Consider the following 24,668-nt stretch of genomic DNA (forward strand, 5'->3'; position numbering starts at 1 on the left):
GTGGTATAACCGTCTGTTTTTCAAGCAGATGCATTTAAATTCAGAAAAATTCTATTTTTTGTAAATTTTCTCAAAATTTTGCAATTTTTCACAAATAAAGACTGAATATATCGATCAAATTTTACCACGAACATGAAGCCCAAAGTGTCACGAGAAAACAATCTCAGAATCGCTTGGATAGGTTTAAGCATTCCAGCGTTATTACCACATAAAGTGAAATATGTCAGATTTGAAAAATGGGCTCTGAGCCTTAAGGCCCAAACTAGGCTGCATCCTTAAGGGGTTAATAATACTTATGTCTTTATTTTGTACCATAGGCCCTGACGTTATGGCTGAGGATGCGTTTGAAGAGAAGACCATTTGTTGGTTTCTGCCTTTTGTTCACCTTCTCTTTGGTGCTGATTAACAGTTTCCCTGCATTCCCTGCAGACACAAATGGAGTTACTGATCATAGACGAACCCAACACAGAAAAGCAGTCCGACACAAGCGACTATGGATCGACAACAGAAACTCCAGTCCTGCCCTAATCCAAAGCACTGGCCACAAAAGCTGGGAAGCTAGCCTGGAGAGTTACAGGGTAGACATACAATCATTTCTGAACTTCAGCCGCAACTGTAAGGAAAAAAGTGATTCAGGTCAGCTTAGCAAGCAAGAACGATGGAAAAGTAATCATTATCAAACCAAAAATAAGAGGTCTGTGACCAAAAAACATTTACTTGCTGTAAGAAATGTCACAAGACATAAACCAAAGAACCTTATACTGGTGGCACATATAAACAAAGTTATACATAATTATTCAGGTTCAGTAGGAATTCTTGCAGGCCAGGATCCTCATAATCTTAAGGAAGGTGACATCTTTCTTCCGAGACCCATTTTTGTGAAAAACAATAATTTGGAAAAATCCAAAACTAAAATCCAAACCCTGCTCAAAAACTATTCAATAGTTCTACCAGAATTGAAACACCAGAAAACAGATGAACATGTGTTTCCATTAGATAGGTTTTCAGTTGTGCCGGGAGCAGGCTCTGTAAGAAATGGGGAAAGAGCCAGGGAGAATTTGAGTAATAAAACGGCTCTTTTCCAGGATTCTTCAGTAAACTACAGAAACCATTTAATTTCAGACTGCATAAAATTCCAGTCTGAGAAGTCTAAGTCAGATCATCTTAAGGAAAAAAGATTCACTGAAAATCCTCATCCTTGGTTTACATCAGATGATTTGAAGAAGATGAAGTTGCTCTCTGAGGGGGAGATTACATCAAAATCAAGAATTCCTGCCCACGGGCAGGTTCTTAAAGTTACTCTCTGCCCCAGCCACATGGAAGGACAATGTCATCATAAGAATCATTGCAAACAAGGATTATGTGGATTAATTAAAAGACCCAATGATTTATATGAAGTTCTAGCTTTTCATCTTGATAGGATCCTTGGGTTGAATCATAGCCTTCCTGCAGTGGCCCGATTATTTACAAGCAACCTATTACCATACAAGTATACCAATGGTGCGCCAAGACCAATTGTATGGTGGGCGCCGGACATCAAACATTTAAATGACACTAATAATGACCAGAATTCTCATGCTCTCGGCTGGCTAGAATATCAGCGTATGTTAACGCATAGATGTGGCATGGAGAACTCTCTTACTTCAATTGATACGACACCGTGTGTTGGCATTAAACATACAGAATGGTCCAAATTGGCTATGTTTGATTTTCTCCTGCAGGTATGGTATATATTTTTTATTTTTATATATGCACAGCCAGTTTTGTTTTGTTAGTGTTTTTTCTAAAACAGTGTGCCAAAAATAATCAGCTTATATTAACATCAGTGTCACGTTAGTCTGGTTGGGCATAAAAGCTTGACTGTATATATATATATATATATATATATATACTGTACATATAAATAATAAAGATCATTAGCTAGCCTCCTACATGCCAACTTGCACAGCAGGTTTAGTGGAGTTTTAGTACCTGAGATGCATAACATGTTTACCATACTCGAGAGCCTCCAAGTGTGATTAAAAACTCAAGTAGGAAACCAATGTATTCAAACTACTCACCTATTATGTTGGTGTAAATTACACAAGACTTGTTCAGATGTTTAAATGATCCTCCTCCTGACCAGTTCACAGGCAACGTCTCTACTCGATAGTAAATTGCAGATGTGTAATTTATTAGGATACAACTTCCTCAGGCAAGAGTAGGATACAAATTCGTTGGGCAAGAATAGGAAGCCCTTACCTCAAGCAAGTGTAGGAAACTACTTTCTCAGGCAAGTCTAGGATACCACTTCCTCCAGCAAGTGTAGGATACCACTTTCTTTGGCAATAGTAGGATGCCACTTCCTCAGGCAAGAATAGGATACCACTTCCTTAGGCAAGAGTAAGATACTACTTCCTCAGGCAAGCTTAGGATACCACTTTCTCAGGTAAGAGTAGAATATCCCTTTGGCAATAGCAGGATGCCACTTCCTCTGGTAAGTGTAGGATACCACATCCTTTTGGCAAGAATAAGATACCACTTCCTTAGGCAAGAGTAACATACTACTTCCTCAGGCAAGTTTAGGATAACACTTCCTCAGGCAATAAATAATATAATTCAGTTTGGCAAGAATAGGATGCCCCTTCTTCAAGCAGGAGTAGGATACTATTTTCTCAGGCAAGAGTAGGATACCACTTGCTTTGGCAATAGTAGGATGACACTTCCTCTGGTAAGAGTAGGATACCACTTCCTCAAACAAGAGTAGAATATCCCTTCTTTGGCAATAGCAGGATGCCACTTCCTCTGGTAAGTGTAGGATACCACATCCTTTTGGCAAGAATAGGATACCACTTCCTTAGGCAAGAGTAAGATACTACTTCCTCAGGCAAGTTTAGGATAACACTTCCTCAGGCAATAAATAATATAATTCAGTTTGGCAAGAATAGGATGCCCCTTCTTCAAGCAGGAGTAAGATACTACTTCCTCAGGCAAGAGTAGGATACCACTTCCTCTGGTAAGAGTAGGATACCACTTCCTCAGGCAAGTGTAGGATAGGCATGTGAAGTATTCTATTCCTGCCTGAAGAAGAGGTTAGGTGAACCATTATGAGACAAAGTTTTACTTTAGTCTCATAAATTATCAAGTTCATTATGTGTGGTTGTGCACAATCTCTATTATTACTACTCGAGTTTAGCCACATACACACACACATATGTGTGTGTGTGTGTGTGTGTGTGTGTGTGTGTGTGTGTGTGTGTGTGTGTCTAATGCTCCTTTTTTATGGGAATATATAAATTATCAGCTGTGATGGAAAAAAATGCAGCTTTTGCCAAATATAGCTTGCCAATACATCTGTGTGCCTTGATTTATATCCACATAAAGAATTGGCTCACAATACAGACATGTAATTTGTATCAAAACTGCAAGCTGACTACTTTATCATTGGGACGGAAAGCAGCTGCAATTTCCATGCTGCAAAAACATACTGTAGATGTAGATAATTTGAAGAAGCACATAGGAGATTAGAAAATAAATATATATATATATATATATATATATATATATATATATACATACACACACACACGGACAAACACACACACACACACACACGTGCTTGTTTGTTTGTTTGTTTGTCTGTTTGTTTGTATGTATGTGGGTGCCTGAATAAAGTATTGACCCACTTGGACTTTTTCATGTTTTATTGTAAAGCAACATTGAATCCCAATTAATTTTCCACAAAGTGATCTTTATTCACTACATTAGTTATCACAATTATTAAACAAAATATATTTGAATTCAATTGAATGTATACCTCCATTTTCTGTTCCCTGGACATTTTGTGAGGGTAAAATTTGTGTATTAAAATACAGGGAAATCCTTGTGGAAAACCGGCTGCAGTCTGCAAGAGCACTGTAATGTGGGAGAACATTTACTTTCTAGCAAGACAATGCCATACATAAAGGCAACACATAAATGGCTGAAAATCCTATAGAAATTATACAAGCTCAAGGCTATAATTGCTGCCAACGGTTGCTCTCTTAAATATTGATTTAAAGGGGGTGACATTTTTATTTTGTTTGTAATACCAATCATTTTCTGTGAAAAAGGCCTAAATAAAAGCCACTGTGATTAAATGCTGCTACACATTAACTCATGAAAAAGTCCAAAGGTAATGAATATTTTCATATATAATATTCACTATTATAACTAATTTTGCTGAAAATAATTATAATCTTAGGTCCTGACCATAAGCAATATTTGTTTAATCAGTGGAATGGCAAGAGATCCGTAGGAAAGGATTAGGGATGTGGATTTGATTGCACTCATCCAACCACATGTTTGTGTTGGTGGATGGTAGTCTTTACCAAGTTTGCTGGTCGTACAGGTTAAAAATGGGCATAGTTATTATTGAAGTCACTGGACACAGTTCTGGTATGGCTCCTTTGATGAACCTCATCGTGTATAGTGAATTAGCTATTCTCTAAGTGGATTTCAGTGTTACTATCAGTGTAGCCAGGCAGAAACAACTATCACTGGAAAGAATAATACCTGTGATATGTCATCACGAGCACTATAGGCGGACCTCGGGGCAGAGTGGCCTGTAGAGGAACATTCTGGGTGCATTCATTAATGGGCGCACGATTTTGCAGGTAAAGGGCCGTTTTATCTGCAACAATGTGCGGCCATTAACAGGCTATTTGCCAGCCGTGGCGAACATGGTTCTGGTTCGGTTGTTGGCCGCATCGCGGCCAGGTCAGTGCCGCTCTGTGTGGCTTTACACTCACAGATGAAAATACAGCATTCTGCATTTCTGTAAAATATGTTATTCCAGCAACTACAGTGCTCCAGGAAAGAAAGGAAGGCATTCGGGAGGAACAAGGGGAAGGCTGCAAAGGATGCTAGCAGATAGTTTTCCCATGTTTTTTTTTACATAATTTTATCAAAAAGAAGAAAGATCCTGTATGAACACTATATTTATCAAGCAGCTCTACCACTTTTTCCGACACATACAACATTCAGGAAAGTATACTTGGTGTAGTTCAGTAGCTGCACCATATTCCTTATTAGACGTGTGCCACCTCGTGGAATAAGATGTGGCTTACTTGATAGGTGGTGGCCAAGTCGTCATGTAGTTTGTGCTTACAGACTTCTGATTTCTTAAATCATGTACTGATCACTAGGCAACTTTATAGACGCATACCCTTTATATATACAGCATCATATCTCCCAACTTTTTAATTCGGAAGAGAGGGTCATTTTAAGCCACGCCCCTAACCACGCCCAATATCCCGCGTAAACACATCAAATCATGGCCAGATCCTTCTGCAAATAACACGCGCACATTCTCACTGCGGATCTCTAGACTGTCTGATTATCACAGATATTATATTTGAGGTTATATCGTCTTTGTGTTACTTTTCCTAACTTGGGTATAACATTTGCTCATCACGGCGGCAACAGCTGCAGGACAAACCAAAAGGCTGAGAACAATGAAAGTCAAGAGGGAGACCCTGTGGTGGATGACTTTTCAATTGACAAGTAGCAGAGTTACATGATGGGGATTTTTTTTTTCCAGTTGTGTAACTCTGCTACCGGTCAATGGAAAAATAATCCACCAGAGCCCCCCTGTAGATAGCTCCAGATACAACCCCCCTGTACATAGCGCCAGACACAGCCCCCCTGTAGATAGCTCCACACACAGCCCCCTGTAGATAGCGCCAGATACAGCCCCCTGTAGATAGCGCCACACACAGCCCCCCTGTAGATAGTGCCACACGCAGCTCCCCTGTACATAGCACCAGATACAGCCCCCCTGTACATAGCGCCACACACAGCCCCCATGTACATAGCGCCACACACAGCCCCCCTGTAGATAGCTCCACACACAGCCCCCCTGTAGATAGCGCCACACACAGCCCCCTGTAGATAGCGCCACACACAGCCCCCCTGTAGATAGCGCCACACACAGCCCCCTTGTAGATAGTGCCACACACAGCCCCCCTGTACACAGCGCCAGATTCAGCCCCCCTGTACATAGCGCCACACACAGCCCCCCTGTAGATAGCGCCACACACAGCCCCCCTGTACATAGCGCCAGATACAGCCCCCCTGTAGATAGCTCCACACACCATCCCCTGTAGGTGCCACATTGCCGCCAGAGCAGAGAGCGTTAAAGGTAGCCTACTGCTGCCACTCTCCGCTCTGCTTTGACGCCACTCACCGTCAGGAGAAGGCAGGAGTCTTGCAGCGGCGTTCTCACTGGTGTCGATGCCGGCCCGGGAGTGAACCAGTCCAGTCACCTGACCGGTGAGGTCAGATGACAGGTCGGGTGACTGGACTGGTCCACTCCTGGGCCGGCATTGATCCCAGTGAGAACACTGCCGCAAGACTCCTGCCTTCTTCTGATCGCTTCTGCAGTCAGCAGCGATCAGCTGTTTTAACGCAGCGCTCAGCGGGATATTTTGCAGACTGCCCGGGACGGCGGGACAGCGGTGAGAAATCGGGACTGTCCCACCGGATCCGGGATGGTTGGGAGGTATGACAGTATGTTTCCATGTACTATTCTCACTTTTGGGTAAACCAGAGGCATAACTTGAAACTCCTGGGCCCCAATGCAAAATGTGTAACAGGCCTCCCAACCTACCATATGCTATTTATAATACTGGTTCCTCTTATGATCAGAGGGACCTTTGGGCCCCCCCCCCCAGGCACTAAAGACTGGGTTCAACTGCTACGTCTGCACCCCACAAAGCTATGCCCGTGGGTCAGGCATATAAAAAAAAAACAGCTCATTATTACGGAGTGTCATATCCCTAAAATCTGTATAAACCATACAATTGGTGGTATCACTGTTTACGAGCATTGTTTTTACTATGATAAAATATACACACTTATACATATCAGTCATATTTTCCAAGGATTTGTAAAGGCTTTTTAATAGTTCTATGGCTCCCAAATGTTTCATTCATGAAACTGGTATGGAAAGTGCTGGATAAGTATTCTGCTAAGTACGTCCGACATACAAACACTGAGCACATGGTAATCATTTAACTGAACGTTTCCCTCTGGATAATTCTCATGTAAATCTTCAGAGTTGAGGTAAAGATTACATTCCTTTTGAAGTTACTGTCCCAAGAGCACGACCAGATTACTATTTTGGCTGACTAAAAAATCAGAAAACCTTTTTCTATTTATTGAGAAATTAGCTAAAGAGGTTGGCCAGTGTTGTTATGTGTATAATATACTTTGAGTTATTTTTCTACATCTCTATTGTGGTCTGTGAATGAAAACATTTTTGTTCACATCCAGATACTGAATATACGGATCCAAAATTTCTCACAGCAGACAGTTTGCCACAATGTATCCAGTCTACACGATCCCATATAAGTTAAATATATCAGAACCAAAATCTCTCTTTTGTCCTATTAATTTGCTACAATGTATATGTAAGTATAATGTATCAGTCTGGAGCAGGGCCGTCCTTAGGGGTGTGCGACCTGTGCTATTGCTGACTCCCTTCCCCTGCTGGTGTTTCAGAAGCGCTCGGGTGACTCAGCAGCTAGCGACGACACCGGGTATGAGGGCCCCCCATGGCCGCCGGTACCGCTAGCAGCCTCTGTGGCTGCTATAACGGTAGCGACGCCACATTCAATAGTAACTGCGTCCTTAGGACCAAGACATCAAGCGCTCCGTTGAGGAGTGGAATCCCCAGCCATAAGGGGATTCCGTTCCTTCCGGGAGCTACAGTGGTGCTATCTACAGGAAAGGGGGGTGCTATCTACAAGGGGGCTATGTGGCACTACCTACAAGGGGCTGTGTGGCATTACCTAAAAAGGGGCTGTGTGGCACTACCTACAAGGGGAATGTGTGGCACTACCTACAAGGGGCTTTATGGCACAACATACAAGGGGCTGTGTGGCACTATCTACAGGGGGCATCTGTGAGTGGTGGCTGATGGTCATTTTAGTGAGAGTGACGAGCTGATGGTCATTTTACTGTAAGTGGGGGCTGAAGGACATTTTACTGTGAGTGGCGGGCTGATGGTCATTTTACTCTGGGTGGCGGGCTGATGGTTATTTTACTGTGAGTGGGGGGCTAATGGTCTTCAAGTGGTTTCCACCTACAAGGGGGCTGTGTGGCACTACCTACAAGGGGGCTGTGTGGCACTACCTACAAGGGGGCTATGTGGCACTACCTACAAGGGGGCTATGTGGCACTACCTACAAGGGGGCTATGTGGCACTACCTACAAGGGGGCTATGTGGCACTACCTACAAGGGGGCTGTGTGGCACTACCTAGAAAGGGCTGTGTGGCACTACCTACAAGGGGGCTGAGTGGCACTACCTGCAAGGGAGCTGTGTGGCACTACCTACAAGGGGGCTGTGTGGCACTACCTACAAGGGGCTGTGTGGCACTACATATAAGGGGCTGCGTGGCACTATCTACAGGGGGCATCTGTGAGTGGCAGGCTGATGGTCATTTTAGTGAGAGTGACGGGCTGATTGTCATTTTACTGTGAGTAGGGGCTGAAGGACATTTTATTGTGAGTGGCGGACTGATGGTCATTTTACTGTGGGTGGCGTGCTGATGGTTATTTTACTGTGAGTGGGGGGCTGATGGTCTTCAAGTGGTTTTCATCTCTGACCTCCAATTGAAAGTAATAGAAGGCAGAAAATACCTGCGGCGCTCGTTTGGAGTGCTTTTTGCCAGCGTCTTTTGCATTAACTTCAACAGCTTAAAAAATGTTTTTTCTGCCTTACAAAAAAACGCTGTGTGAACATACCCTAAGGGTGTAGTGCTTATTTTTAGCCATTTTCTGTCTTTCTCTAAACAATTTCTGGTAAGGGGGCCATGATGAAATGTTTTTTTTTCCAGGGGTGCCCCAAGTCTGAAAAGGTTGGGAAACTCTGTACTAGGCTACAGGATCTCGCCTTCCTACGCAATCCTGTCGTCGGCGTTGTAGAGCAGCTCAGTTCATCGTGGGAACGAGGCCTAGGTAAGTAAGAAAAAATTTGGATTTGGGGGCACTGTCTACAAGGGGGAGGTGAGGGGCTGTATGGCACGGTCTACAAGGAGGAGGTGGGGGATTATGGCACTGTCTTACAGCAGGAGTCTCAAGCACGCGGCCCCTGGGGCTGTCATCTGCGGCCCGCGGGACACACAGCCGCTAGTACAGACTCTGCTCCGGGACTCTGGAATTCCCTGACATCGCTGTCCACATACGGACAGCGATGTCTGGGGCTTCCCCAGAGCCGGAGTCCCGCGAAGAGCGCTAGTATAGGCTCTGCTCCGGGACTCTGTGGAATTCCCTGACATCGGTGTCCATGTATGGACACACGATGTCTGGTGCTTCCCCAGAGCCGGAGTCCCGGGCAGAGCGGTAGTACAGGCTCTGCTCCGGGACTCTGTGGAATTCCCTGACATGGCTGTCCATATATGGACAGTGTTGTCAGGGTCTTCCCCAGAGCGGAGTCCCGGGCAGAACACTAGTATATTTTTTCTATATGTGGCCCACTTACCCGGCCGAGTTTGAGACCCCTGGTCTACAGAGAGGCTGATGCACAATCTACAGGGGGACTCTATCTACAAGGGGGGCTGTTTGTGGCAGCCAGGGGAGGGGGGCATTATACTGTGTGGAGACCACTAAGCGGACATTATACTGTGTAGGGGCACTACAGGGGGCAATATACTGTGTGTGGCACTTAGGGGGCATAACACTGTGTGGGCATAATTGGACAAAATACTGTGTCCTTGAAGAGGTTATAATATATTATATTATTAAATATTATTATTATACTGTATAGGGGGCACTAGAGGGGCATCATACTGTGGGGGGATTAGATTTTTTTATGGGGCATTTTTTTTTATGATGGGGTGGGGCGCCAAAAGATAATTTTGCATGGGGCGCAATCTGTCCTAAGGCCGGCCATAGTCTGGAGTCTATGTTAATTAGCTCACAGAGAATTGCCTAGACCAGAGGTTTCAAACTTGCGGCTCACGGGCCACATGTGGGCCCTGAAGCTGTCATCTGCGGCCCGCTGACAGCAGGAGAGCAGGCCAAAGGAGGAGCGCCGCACACACCCCGTTGTAGATATTGCCACGCCATACACCTCACCCTGTGGCCAGCGCTACAGCCCCCTCTCTATATATAGCTTCATTGGGGCTCCCTCTAGGAGAGGAATCCCCAGCCAGAGCTCACTGGTCGGGTATTCCGCTGATAGACGAGGCCTCTGACGTAACTGTCCACATATGAACAATGATGTCAGTGGCTCCTCCTGGACCAGAATGCCCGGCCAGTACCTTGCCATCGCTCTGGTTGGGGATTCCGCTGATAAACGAGGCCTCTGACGTCACTGTTCATATATGGACAATAACGTCAGTGGCTGCTCCTGGACTGGAATGCCTGGTGAATCCGCTGATAGACGAGGCCTCTGACATAACTGTCTACATATGGACAGTGATGTCAGTGGCTCCTCCTGGACCGCAATGCCCGGTCAGCGTGTTGCCGACGCACTGGTCAGGGATTCCGCTGATAGACGAGGCCTCTCACGTAACTGTCCATATATGGACAGTGACGACAGGGGCTCCTCCAAGAGAGGAATCCCCGGCCAAAGTGCTGGCAATGCTTTGGCTGGTGTTTCCACTCCTAGAGGGAACCCCAATGGAGCTATCTATAGGGGGATATGTGTGGCACTAAATAGTAAATTATAGCATATAGCTAGGAGAAGACATTACTTACAGATCGGGATACCTGGGACCACCACGATCATTAGAATGAAGGGGTTTCAGGCAGTGCAGAAGTCAATATGATTTGCATGCATTTGCCAAAAACCATTGAGACATAGGACAAAAACTATCAATAAGGGTGTGTTCACTTCAGCGTTGCTTTCCGCTGAGGGGTTCCGTCTGAGCTTTCCGTCAGGGGAACTCCTCAACGGAAAGGCAAACGGAAACCTTAGCTTCCGTTTGCATCACCATTGATCTAAATGGAGACAGAAACTTTGCTGATGGTTTCCATTTGTCACCGTTGTGAAAGGGATCTGTTGTTTTGACGGAATCAATAGCGACTGTAGTAGACTTATGTAATGCTACACAAATGTCTCCGAATAAATATAACACACACAATTTTCAGAGGACCCCTTTAAAATATAACAATATGCTTGCAAAATTCTTATTAATAAAGTAATGAATCACTTTATCATTTATTATAACCCTACATTATCACAGATCCACATTTACCTCAGATTTGCATTGGTTATTTTCATTTCCCCCTCCCTCCCCCACTAGCTGTCTAAGTTCTTTACCACGAAGCCGTAAAATTTAGCAATGTAAATGCTTTGGGAGATTCTCTTGCTGAACACACAGTCTGTGTGTGCCCGCTGGCCTAAACATGGCAGTTTTCCTAAACCAGCAGACTGTATTTGCTTCTCAACCGCTCTTTAAACACGAAAACTGAGCAGAGAAGCAAGTATCTTTGTGTCCAGAGCTGTCAAATGGGGCGCAATCTGTCCTAAGGCCGGCCATGGTCTGGAGTCTATGTTAATTAGCTCACAGAGGATTTCCTAGACCAGAGGTTTCAAACTTGCGGCTCACAGGCCACATGCGGGCCCTGAAGCTGTCATCTGCGGCCCGCTGACAGCAGGAGAGCAGGCCAAAGGAGGAGCGCCGCACACACCCTGTTGTAGATATTGCCACGCCATACACCTCACCCTATTGAACAGAATGGACAGAGCTGCATGTCCTCTCTCCACTAAAATCCGAAAGAAGTCTGCACGTCAGCGGCCGCCGCACTTGTGCGTGACAGGGGTTGACCCCGTTCTCGATATAAGAACTGGGGCCCGCATCTATCAAATATTTATGGCATATCCTGTTGATATGCCATAGTTAAAAATAACCCCTTTAACCCCTTCTCTCAATCCTTCGTTCTGTCAGTGTGAGCCTTGATCATGTTTCAGGAAAGTGTGATGTATTTACATGAGCATTCTGTAGACTTCCAGAAATCACAGCTGCGAGAAGAATTTTTTAGAAGATAATCCTCAATGACTTGGTAATTAACGAAGTTTGGCAAGTATTTACAGAAACAGGAATCCATGTGTTGGTTATACATAATACAATCATAAAAATATACATTTATTTAGCTATGGATCTGCAACATATGAAAAGATCTGGTGACAGATCTGTGCGCACAAAGGAATATATCTAGTAATGGATCTGCAGGGGATGAGCTACAACAAAGAAATTTATCTAAAAATAATCTGCAACAGATAAATGGATCTACTGACTGATCTACAAACAAAAGAACCTGCAATAGATCTATAAATGTTAAATATTTTTACATTAAATGAATGATACATTATTTGTTTACTTTGTAAACAATAATAGAGCAGTGCCATCTAGTGGTCATACTAAAATAAATTTGAATTAAAATTGAATACGGAGTGCCACACAAACATGGGAGAATTGTCTTTTTATACATACAGTCTTGCAAGTCCACTCTGAACATTCATGAAACCAGATGGCTTTGCCACTGTGTAAAACCTTATTGTCAGATAGAATTCATCTTGCTTATTTCTGATAGCATATCTTATTAGTATAACTTGAAAACTCATGGTATTTGGATTAACTGATATTACAGATTTGGGTTGGCTGCAGTAAACTCCAACTTTACATTCATACTCACCGGCGTCCAGGAAGCTGAGATCTCAACTGCTGTAGGTACGGTCCTGCCTGTGGCAAAATAATGGCTTTGTGAGATGGATGGACTTTTCAGCCATGCAGAGCCAGAATTTTATTAGTCAGGGAAAGAAATTCATTGGTGACTAGTGATCTCTGTTGATGTCATAGGCAGGCCCAGAGCAAGGATCCTTTAAACAGTGGGACAGATCTCAGCTCCTTGGACCCCTGTGAGTATGACATTTGGGGTACCTGTAGTTAAATTGAATTTTTAGTTTATGCATGTAGGCGGACGTTTGTTTTGAATTAATACTTCATCTTTATGAAACAAACTTAAATTGCTGCTTTAAAGAGGCTCTGTCACCAGATTATTAGTGCCCTATCTCCTACATAATCTGATCGGCGCTGTAATGTAGATCACAGCAGTGGTTTTTATTTAAAAAAACGATCATTTTTGAGCAAGTTATGAACAATTTTAGATTCATGCTAATTAGTTTCTTAATGCCCAACTCGCGAGATCACGCTGTGCTGTGAGTACAGATGGACATGAATGACAGCACAGCGTGATCTCGCGAGATCACGCCGTGCTGTGAGTAAGTCCCACAGTAACTTTACCAAAGTGTCGGGAGTGTGAATAGAGATCGCATCCTGGCTGGAGGCAATGTCTATTCACTCTCAAGACACTTCGGTAAAGTTAATGTGTGAATAAGTGACAGCACAGCGTGATCTCGCGAGATCACGCTGTGCTGTGAGTACAAATGAACATGAATGAAGAGAAGTGTATAACGCTGATCGGTCAGCGTCATACACTTCTTTTTACAATGCCCACTTGGTCAAAAGTAAAAAAAATGCCCAGTTGGACATTAAGAAACGATTTAGCATAAATCTAAAGTGTTTATAACTTGCTAAAAAAAATTATCGTTTTTCAAAATAAAAACCACTGTTGTTATCTACATTACAGCGCCAATCATATTATGTAGGAGATAGGGCACTTATAATCTGGTGATAGATCCACTTTAAATTGCTTAATTGTTTTTCGACAAACCAACTATAGAATGTAGGTATGCATACAAGTAGCAGTTAGTAGCGGGGCGCAATGTAAATACTTGTATTCCATATAGCAGCACAACCTAACTTTACAGGGTGCCTATTACAATTGTTTTGGGCTAAAGCTAAGCAAATGTAAGTCAGTAAATGTAAATGCATTGTACTGTATATCACAAAATATATATATATATATATATATATATATATGTATGACCAACTAAAAATTAGTAACACAATGTAGTTCCTAAGGAAAAAAGGGAATCCCACCAGAAGTCCTGCTATAATCCCCGCTATAAAATACAGAGTTAGGGCTTATTCAGACGAACGTGATATACGTCCGTGCAACGCGCGTGATTTTCACGTGCCTCGCACGGGCCAATATTAGTCTATGGGGCAGTGCAGACTGTCAGTGATTTTTGCGCAGCGTGAGTACGCTGCGTAAAACTCACATGTCCGTTCTTTGTGCGTATTTCGCGCATCACGCACCCATTGAAGTCAATGGGTGTGTGAAAATCACGCGCACCACACGGAAGCACTTCCGTGGGACGCGCGTGATTCGCGCAACAGCTGTAAAACTATGAATGTAAACAGAAAAGAACCACGTACTTTTCTGTTTACAAACATCCAAACGGAGTGCCATAATGATGGCGGCTGCGCGAAAATCACGCAGCCGTGTATCATACGGGGCAGACACACGGAGCTGTTAAGTACCTTTTGCGCATGCAAAACGCCACGTTTTTTGCGCGCGCAAAATGCACACGCTCGTGTGAATCCGGCCTTGGGCCTCATGCAAACCGACGTACAGCATTACAGCTCAGTTTTGCTGTCTGTGCCATGGTCTCCCACTGCACCTTGTTCACATCATCAGGGACCCAACAGTAAAGTCAATATCCATGTCATATCAAAAAGCAGAGCATCACTATTTCGTTTCTAGTGTTTCACGTTATGGAAGATTGACCTTAAATGTCTCCATGTTGCCCACGTATGGGATTATGATTTATAGAATTATAAATATGAGCTATCTGAGACCGTGCCAGATGCAGAAGCCTTTCATACATCATATTACTATAAATAACAACTAGAACTGGGTATTGTTTAATCATTTTGTTACTGAAATGTAAGCAATAAATAGCCTTTACCAGATACCAACTGTAAGAAATTGAAGATTTTACGGTGGGAGGCCCAAATTTGGTTTGGAGACGTTCTGAATAGGTAAAGAGTAAGGCTTCATTCACATATCCATTAGGGCTCTATTCTGACGTTCCGTCTGGGGGTTTCTGTCAGAATAGAGCCCGACTGACACAAACGGAAACCATAGGTTTCCGTTTCCATCACCATTGGTTACGAATCCGGTCCCAATAGTTTCCGTTTGTCTCCGTTGTTCAAGGGTTTCATCGTTTTGACGGAATCAATAGCAAATCAATAGCATAGTCGACTTACACAACTGAGACAAACAGAAAGCATTGGCACCGGATCCATCATTATTGAAGTCAATGGTGATGGAAACGGAAACCTATGGTTTCCGTTTGTGTCAGTCAGGGCTCTATTCTGACGGAAACCTCAGACGGAACGTCAGAATAGAGCCCTAACGGATATGTGAGCGAAGCCTAATAAAGGCAATTTGCACGCCGAGATGGATGAGATGTAAATTGTTAGAAGGATATTATGTTTTTCAATACTAGTACATATTCTGCATATTTAAACTTAAAGAGGCTCTGTCACCAGTTTAATACATCTCTATCTCCTACCTAATCTAATAAACGCTTTGATGCTGATAACTACTGTGTTGTATTTTTTGAAAATGATTATTATTGACAAAGTTCTGATCATTTTTAGATTTATGCAAATTTCTTGTACATTTTTTTTGTTTAACCAAGTGGGCGTTGTAAAGAAAAGTGTATGACGCTGACCAATCAGCGTCATGCACTTCTCTTTATTCATGCCCAACTTTATTCACAGCATAACACGATCTCGCGAGATCACGCTGTGACGTCACTTACTCCCGTAGTTCCTTCACCGGAGCAACGGCAGAATGACCAGACATCGCCTCCAGCCGTGCCAGGACTGCTGCTGAGAAGGATAATCGCCCTGGCATGGCTGGAGGCAATGTCTGGTCATTCTCCCGTCGTTCCGGTGAAGGAAATGCGGGAGTAAGTCACGTCACAGCGTGATCTTGCGAGATCATGCTGTGCTGTGAATAAAGTTGGGCATGAATTAGGAGAAGTGTATGACGCTGATTGGTCAGCGTCATACACTTTTCTTTACAACGCCCACTTGGTAAAACAAAACAAAAAAACGCCCAGTTGGGCATTTAGAAAAAATTTGAATAAATCTAAAAATGATCAGAGCTTTGTCAATAATAAATGTTTTTTAAAAAAAAACAACACAGTAGTTATCAGCATCAAAGCGTTTAATAGACTAGGTAGGAGATAGGGAAGTATTAAACAGGTGACAGAGACTTTAAGCGGGCACACAAGCGTGCATGTACTATGAATAGCAGGTGTTTCATGGTACAGAAGGTAATAGGAAGAAACCTTTTCTATATTTGTACATATATACAATGCATTCGGAAAGTCTTCAGACCCTTTTAATTTTTTCACATTTTGTTATGTTGAGGCCTTGTGCTAATATAAAAAGAAATGCAAGTTTGTTCCCATAATTCTGCACTCAATACCCCATAATGACAAAGTGAAAACAGAACTTTAGAAGTTTTTGCAAATTTAATAAAAATGAAATACTCAAATTTCGATGGAGAAAAACGCATTTTTTTTAAATTATTTTAGCACAAGGCCTCGACATAACAAAATGTGAAAAAAATGAAAGGGTCTGAAGTTTTTTCGAGTGTAATATATATATATATATATATATATATATATATATATATATATATATATAGTGCAATAGTCAAGAGGTCTGAAGACAGAGATGCAAATTGAAGCTCCTTGGCCCCGTTACAATACCTGTCCTCCAACCAATATGTGTCATTAACAGTACTGATGTCCTCCAGAGGTGTAACTTTTAGCTCCTGGGTCCGAATGCAAAATCTGTTACAGAGCCCTCCACCTGCCATGTGCCATTTATAAAACCTTTGTCTTATGTGGTAGAGGCGCCTTTGGGTACCTCAGGCACCAGGGCTCAGTTGCTTCAAATACCTATGCACCCCGTATAGCTATGCCTTTGGGTAAATATCTATCTGACATTTCATTCAGATTTTGGCATGTATTATAATATGGCTCGACTAGAAAACATCATTGGAGTTTAAAAAGGTGTTCATCAAATTCTGGATACATGCCTGTGTCTCTCTCTAGCTGAGGATCCTTGACTCACAGCTCGAATGTGTTAAAAAAGTGATAGAAGTTGTAACAGCTGCTGTGCCTGAGCCTGCCAAATGCTGAGTTGTAGGAAAACCAGAGCTACAGTACAAATAGATACAAAATGGAAAAATATTTTGTAATGGTAAAAAGGGGACACTAATGGGGGAATTTATATCATTAGCCAGTCTTAATAGATTTATGTCATACACCAGTCTTAGTTGAAAAAAAATTGGCGTAAGATGTGACACATTTATTAAGAGGACCTTTTGAGAAATGTGTCGCGTCTTTCGGCTGGCCATGCACCACAATTGTGTTGCAGCAATCGTGGCCATGCGTCATCCATCGACCATAAAATAAAGAACACGTACTAACCTCACTCTCCTCTTCGTCCCCTCCGGATCCCCTCAGCTGCCCCGCGTGATTACGTTGTATAAGCTGCATCATGATGAGGGGACCCGGAGAATTTGTGAGGTGAGCATAATTATTTATTTTTATTTCATTTTTTTTTTAAATTCAATTGTCCAATGGGGCCCAGTAGTCTGATTAGTGGAGCAAGGTATGGGCCTCTACATAGCTACGCCCCACAGAGTGAAATTTTTGCCAGTAAACAGGTGTAGAAAGGTTGTTAAATTCCCCCTATGGCTGCAGCAAATGTCAGTTATCGCATCAGGTCAGAAATCTGCCAGATTTCACATTATAGTGCATAAATGGAACTTGAGATAATCAACCAACTGTGAAACTTCTGTTAACTGTTTCAGTAACTAATAGCAATTATTGCATACACCTGCTGTTCAGCTTGGGAAGTTAAGGCTCACATAGGTATAGGACTCGTGAATATTGGCCGTCGAAAAATACGACATGTCCTATTTTTGGCCGTTTTCACAGCCAGACAGCTCTTATAGAAGTCAATGGATCCGTTTTTAATGGCCGTCAATACATGTAACATCCGTTAAAAACAGATCTGTGACATAGGGATTCAAGAGGCAAGGGAACTATTGGCGATTACGCTGAATGCCCTATACACTCACCACCGCAGCACAGTCTTCTTCAGGTGTGGTCTCTAGTCTTCACGGGTTCTGCGAAGGCGACGCGATGACGCCATCGCGCTGCCTTTGCAGAACCCGTGAAGACTAGAGACCACACCTGAAGAAGACGGCGCTGCATCGGTGAGTGTGTCATCGCGTTGCCTTCGTAGAACCCGTTAAGACTAGAGACCTTACCTGAAGAAGACGGCGATGCATCGGTGAGTGTGTAGGGCTGTGTGGCGTCATCTACAGGGGGTCTGTGTGGCATCATCTACATTGGGGCTGTGAGGCATCATCTACAGGGAGGCTGTGTGGCATCATCTACAGGGGGGCAGTGTGGCATCATCTACAGTTGGGCTGTATGGCATCATCTACAGGGAGGCTGTGTGGCATCATCTACAGAGGGTATGTGTGGCATCATCTACATTGGGGCTGTGAGGCATCATCTACAGGGAGGCAGTGTGGCATAATCTACAGCAGGGCTTTGTGGCATCATCTACAGGGTGGCTGCGTTTTATCATCTACAGTTGGGCTGCATGGCATCATCTACAGGGAGGCTGTGTGGCATCATCTACAGGGAGGCTGTGTGGCATTGTCTATGGGGGGCAGTTTGGGATCATCTATGGGGGGCTGTGTGGTATCATCTAGAGGGGGGCTGTGTGGCATCATCTACAGGGGGCTGTGTGGCATCATCTACAGTGGGGCTGTGTGGCATCATCTACAGTGGGGCTGTGTGGCATCATCTACAGCGGGGCTGTGTGGCATCATCTACAGCGGGGCTGTGTGGCATCATCTACAGCGGGGCTGTGTGGCATCATCAACAGGGGGCTGTGTGGCATCATCTGCAGGGAGGCTGTGTGGCATCATCTACAGGGTGGCTGTGTGGCATCATCTACAGGGTGGCTGTGTGGCATCATCTACAGGGATGCTGTGTGGCATCTACAGGGAGGCTGTGTGGCATCTACAGGGAGGCTGTAAATAGTGTCTAGGTGAACACCTGACCTTCCTTTGTGTGTTTTCATGGAGTTGGGACAAAAAAAGCCTGACCAATGAAAATTCATCAGTTTTTTTTAACGGCCATGAAAAACTGATGCAAAACGGCCATTAACAATGGACAGACGGACTGGAAATAGATGAAAATTTGGAGACACACTGATGCAAAATGGCCATGAAAAACTGACAGTTGATCCGTTTTTAATGGCCATTTTTTTCACTGTCATGTGAATGTAGCTTACACTACAAGGGATGACGTTTCATCCCATATGACTGCTGCAGCCTGTGATCGGCTGCATCAGGCACATGGGATAATATGTCATCGCAGGGGGCCGGGCTGCAGGACATCAGAGGGACACCTCGCCATGGCTATGGGTAAGTATAACCTTTTTTTTCTCACAACATCGGCTGTTTGACCTACACATTAAATTAAATTGGGAAAACCCACAAAAGAAAACCAACGATTCTGCAGCAAATATTGACATGCTGCAGATTAAAAGAACACACCGCAAGTCAGTTTTTTTTGGCTGATTTTTTACACCAAGTGTTGATGAGATTTGTTCAAATCTCATCCACTCTGCTGCTACTGTACTACGCTGTGGATTTTCCGCAATGAAATCTGTAGTATTTTCGCTACGTGTGGGCATACACTTATAATGAACTAAATACCTATGACATGACCAGTACAGATTTTCGTCTGGAAATAAACAATGAGAGTTTCCATTCGATGACAGCAAACAGAGGTCTTAAAAAACGTGCGGAATTCATACAGAAAGTACATTAGAAAATTGCATAACTCTTCATTATACATAACTGTTTCACTTATTTCCTGTTGTTGCTACCCCCAAACTATCATCCAGAAAGCTATCTGATGATGGGTCTTGTTATTCTTAATATCTCTGTCAGTACTTACTTATTTTCAGTGCATTACTGTGAATGGTCTGTGAGTCTGATAGCCTCTGTATACTCAGTTTATTAGCACATGAATGCCCAAAGCAGGGATTAGGATTCGGTACATTTCGATGTTAATAAACTGACCTGTCCTGGGACTTCACACAAGCTATAAAAAGAATAAAAATAAGGCTATAAGAATAAAAATAAGGCTATAATAATAGTAGTTTGCCTGCAGGTAAACGTGATATTATTTTGTCTGCATTGCACAGAGTTCATGTAGATATATTACCAAGTTGCTAGATTTTACATCTGCTGACTATATAACTAATGTTTATCAAAGGCTAAGCTTCCCTCTAAGCAGAAACAGGTAAGGCTAAATAAAGGCTATGTACAAAGTATGGGAGCACGGCCCGTGACAATCGAAAAGTAGGACATGCGCCATAATTCCCGGTACGGTTCTACGGCACGGACAACCTTCTGTAGCGATACGGAAAGGTATCCACGGCCAATAGAACCGGACGGGGCCGTAATTGCGGACCGTATTGCGGCCCGAAATTACAGGTTTTTTTTACGGTCGTGTGCATGGGGCCTAAGACTGTGACACGTATGCTAGAGAAAATTGTGATTACAAGTCTTGCCAGATGCGATTTCTTCTGTGCTTTTTTGTTGAGAAAGTGGGAACAGACTTCAAAAACAAGACAGCGACATTAAAATGTGGCCTCAGCAGTTACCAGATGCCAGTCACAATCCGTCTATTAAGTAGATGTGCTATATAAATGGCCTGCTCACAGTGAAGAGGTGACTGACATATTAAGGTCATGTGAATGATTACTTACATTAAGTTCGCTATTAACCAGTTCCCCTCTAATGTGTTCATTGCTTAGGTTCAGGATCGACTAGACAGATATTGTTGTGGATTTAACCCTGAGCCAACAGAGTCTTGTGTGGAGGAGCTGCTCCATGACAAATGTCGCAATCAGAATGAACTTGTTTTAGTACATATTCTGGTAAGTGTTAACAACTCACACTATGTAAGACTATGGCAGTTCTGAACCCGGCAATGCACAAGATTTGGTATATCTACCACACAAACTACTTATATATAGTACAAAGGAATGTATTATCAGACATTTACATTATAATACACACACACACACACACACATATATATACAAACACACACGCACATATATATATAAAATTTATTTTGTATTCTTTTTATTAATTTTTTTTAAATTGGGATAATGTGAGCAGAGTCATCTCATTATCATTAGAGGAAGGGGGATTTAATGACATCTAGGCCTCCAGCAGAACAATACAGCTATGTCAGGATAGCAACACTATACACACACCGAGAACTAAGGCTCTGTATTCCTCGCCCATGTCACTGCCTTGGGAGTAGTCTGTACTCCATCACTTTCTGGAGACTGTAATAATCTATGACATTTCTTTAGGAATTGATTCCCATTCATTTCAACTGCCATAAAGCACACACACCCTGCTGCAATGTCTATAAAGACTATACAGGAAAGATGTTTCTTCAACATGGGCTCCCGGGAAAGTTTTAAAAATAAAAAATAAATATCTATGATATTTAAAAATAAACCGTGTTATTCCTCTTCTTTAGACTTAAATCTAAGTTTTAAAGCTAAAATTAAATACATGAGACGTTCCCGCTAAATGTTATTTAATTAAAACTCATTATTGCTTTGATTTGTTTGTTTTTTTATTATAGGTCCGTCATAGTGACCCTTCTCACTTAGTTTACATTGACAATGCTGGGAGACCCACTCACCCTGATGAAAATCTGAACTTTAGACTTTTGGAAGGGATTGATGGGTAAGATAACAATAATTTTTCTGTCGTATGCATGCAGTAATTTTATATTTATATCTTTCATGTTAGATGATGTTACTTATTGTGTAAAAAAAAAACTCATGTTTCGTAAGAGCTGAATTATTTACTTTACACATAATTTTATCATTTACTTTGATACTACTAAGAGATAAAGAAATGAGAGTTAGAGAATACACAGTTATGGAACAAGGTAGTTAAAACCAGTATTGGGCCTTGCTTGATTTAGTTTTTGATGTCGATTTTTTTTTCTGGTGCCAAAACCAAAAGTAGATCCTAAACAAGCAAAGTAAAAAACCTTATGCACACAAGTGTATTACAGCTCCATAGACTTCTTTGGGAACATACTGTTCCTGCTTGTCCCTCTGATTTCATACAGGGGTATATGGAGGCTTTCTCTATTAATTTGACAGAAAATAATTGTGCCATGTTCCATAGGATACTGTATTACGAAGCTTTTCCCACCTAGGGATACTACTAAAAGAAAATCTTAAAGAGGACTTGTCAGCGCTCCTGACATGTCTGTTTTAGTAAATACTTTTACTTCCCTATAATATACCAATCAGCACAAAATATAGTTCCAAGAAAAGATGATTCGAAATTGTTATATAATGGGGAATTCAAGTATTTACTAAGTCAGACATGTCAGAAGAAGTGACAGCTCCTCCTTAGGCTGGTCAGACACAGTCAAATGCTCTATCGGCCGGCAGCTTTCTTACTTGATCTTTCCATTAACCTGTTTATTAATTCATTTATACATTGTTCATTCAATAGGTTTAATCCCGGTTTTATCTTTAAAGTGTAACTAAACGTTCAACAAACTTCTGACATGTCATAGTGACATGTCAGAAGTTTTGATTGGCGCGGGTCCGAGCACTGAGACCAGCACTAATCGCTAAAATGAAGCTGCAGAAGTGCTCGTGTGAGTGCTCAGATGCTTCATTTCTGTTCGGCTTTTTCCGATTTTTGAAGTGATTCAAAACTGAACATTGAGGCCACTGATTTGTTTCTAACTAATTTTATGAAGGTTTTATGATGTTTTTAGGTTCATATATGTTTCTTATAGGCATATAAGATTGTGTTTTTTTTGTATCACATTCAAAGCAATATTACGGCCTATTCACATCAGCGTCGGGCTTCCGTTCATCGGTTACGTTCGACCTTTCCGTTGGAGGTACCGATAAACGGAAAGCCAAACGGAAACCATAGCTTCCGTTTGCATTACCACTGATTTTAATGCTAATGCTTTCGTTGCAATCGGTTTAAGTTCAGTAAGATTTCCATAAGGTGTTCCATTTTTTTTGCGGAAACAATAGCGTAGTCAACTATAATTTCTTTGCTGCTCAAACACTAAAACTGTATTATTACGTTCTCTTAGGTTCCCTGAAACAGCAGTGCAAGTGTTGCGGTCGAGGTGTTTACAGAACATGCTACTAAGGTCACTGGAGATGGACCATATATTTTGGAACAGCCAAGGAGGCTTCCAGGGAGTAAAGAAATTAGTTGAAACTATAGACCGGAGGGGACAGATACTTTTGAAGTACATAGACAAACACAATATACCACTTATTTCTCATTTATAAGTACCTGCTCACCTCCAAGAAATGGAAATTGTGACAATTGCATGAGATACAAACGTCAAAAAAAGAAAGAAAGAAAAACTGTTGGAAAAAATGAAGAGAAGAGGAAAAAACATAAACTATAAAGTCTATACTGACTGACAATATCAGCTGATTTTATAGATAGTGTATAATTTTCAGCATAGTATCTGTGAAAGAGGCCCATGTCATAGTAATTTCACAAATTTTGAGTTGAAGGTGGAAGGTGGATATACTGTGGCGAAAAAGAAAGTGAGATGGTACAATCAGAGTGTGGCTTAAAATTGTGCCAGTTGAGGATATTTCCAAATATCTTTGTTCAAATTTTTTATTGCTCTATCGGTGTATGTTCCAAATCAGTAACCTTCTCTAGTACACACACAGCAAACACATCGAATAAACCAAATAGAGATTTATATCAAATAGTTCATTTATACAGTTTATACAGTATGCTCAATATCTGCATGCTGTGGATTTGTTTCATTTGTGGATTGAGAATTACTGAGGGACAGGGCTTAGCAAAGAGGGTGGGTCTTAACACTATTTTTGTCCTTCTGCAGACAGAGTAGAGGGTGGAGGCTCCTGCTGCAGTCAGTTGTCTTACAGCCAGACACAGGACAATGAACAGAAGAGACATGACTGAGCTTTCGGGACACACAGAGATGATTTCACTATATAGTTCTCAGTTTAATTGTAATATAAGACAAATGATGAAGAGAGGAATTTCTGGGATATATTTTTCATTTTATTGTGCGCATTTTCTGTGTTTAGTGTTTCTTTAAAGAGAACCCTTCATCTGCCCATATATGTGCAGCTGAGTGCAGCATGTAATGGGCAGGGCTGTACAAAGCCTGGGACTCTTTAAATTTTTTTCCTACCCTCCTTCGTTATTTAGATATTGGTGCCGTTATATTTGGCGCCCGATATTTAAATAACCTCCTGAACTGTCAATGGAGCGTGTAATGGCAAGGGGGCGTGTAACATCGCTGTGACACTGTCCAATCAGCTACGGACAATGCCACAGTAAGAGCTGGAGAGAGGAGAGCGTGGAATATAACAGCACTGATATCTAAATAACGGAGGAGGGTAGGAAAAAAAATGTAAAGTGCCCCAGGGTTTGTGAAGCCCCGCTTATTACATGCTGCACTCAACTGCACATGTATGGGCAGGTGAAAGGTTCTATTTAAGCACTGTAGTTTCTTCAAAGGTTTGGCACAGGTCCTGTCCATACACATTAGAAAAGATCAGCGGATCCCACTAATTTTTTGGGAACCGCCAAAAATATA

The 24,668-nt window shown here is 42.3% G+C and overlaps 1 protein-coding gene across 1 annotated transcript; it reads left to right on the forward strand.

The window, feature by feature from the left end:
* The first annotated feature begins 338 nt into the window (after nucleotides 1–338).
* GASK1A (golgi associated kinase 1A) lies at nucleotides 339–24,437 on the forward strand. Its single transcript, XM_075828249.1, has 4 exons — nucleotides 339–1,721; nucleotides 20,815–20,937; nucleotides 21,666–21,769; nucleotides 23,163–24,437. The coding sequence occupies exons 1-4, from the start codon at nucleotides 339–341 to the stop codon at nucleotides 23,365–23,367; spliced, it is 1,815 nt and encodes a 604-aa protein (XP_075684364.1). The 3' UTR covers nucleotides 23,368–24,437.
* Nucleotides 24,438–24,668: the final 231 nt, after the last annotated feature.

The sequence above is a fragment of the Rhinoderma darwinii genome, chromosome 5, assembly GCF_050947455.1.
Source record: "Rhinoderma darwinii isolate aRhiDar2 chromosome 5, aRhiDar2.hap1, whole genome shotgun sequence".
Taxonomy (NCBI): domain Eukaryota; kingdom Metazoa; phylum Chordata; class Amphibia; order Anura; family Rhinodermatidae; genus Rhinoderma; species Rhinoderma darwinii.

Bases quoted from the DNA above. Each gene is read 5' to 3' on its own strand.
- GASK1A (XM_075828249.1), top strand. From the start codon at position 339: ATGCGTTTGAAGAGAAGACCATTTGTTGGTTTCTGCCTTTTGTTCACC. The intron at 1,722-20,814 runs GTATGGTATATA...TTCATTGCTTAG, and splicing joins TGTTTGATTTTCTCCTGCAG to GTTCAGGATCGACTAGACAG. The intron at 21,770-23,162 runs GTAAGATAACAA...ACGTTCTCTTAG, and splicing joins CTTTTGGAAGGGATTGATGG to GTTCCCTGAAACAGCAGTGC.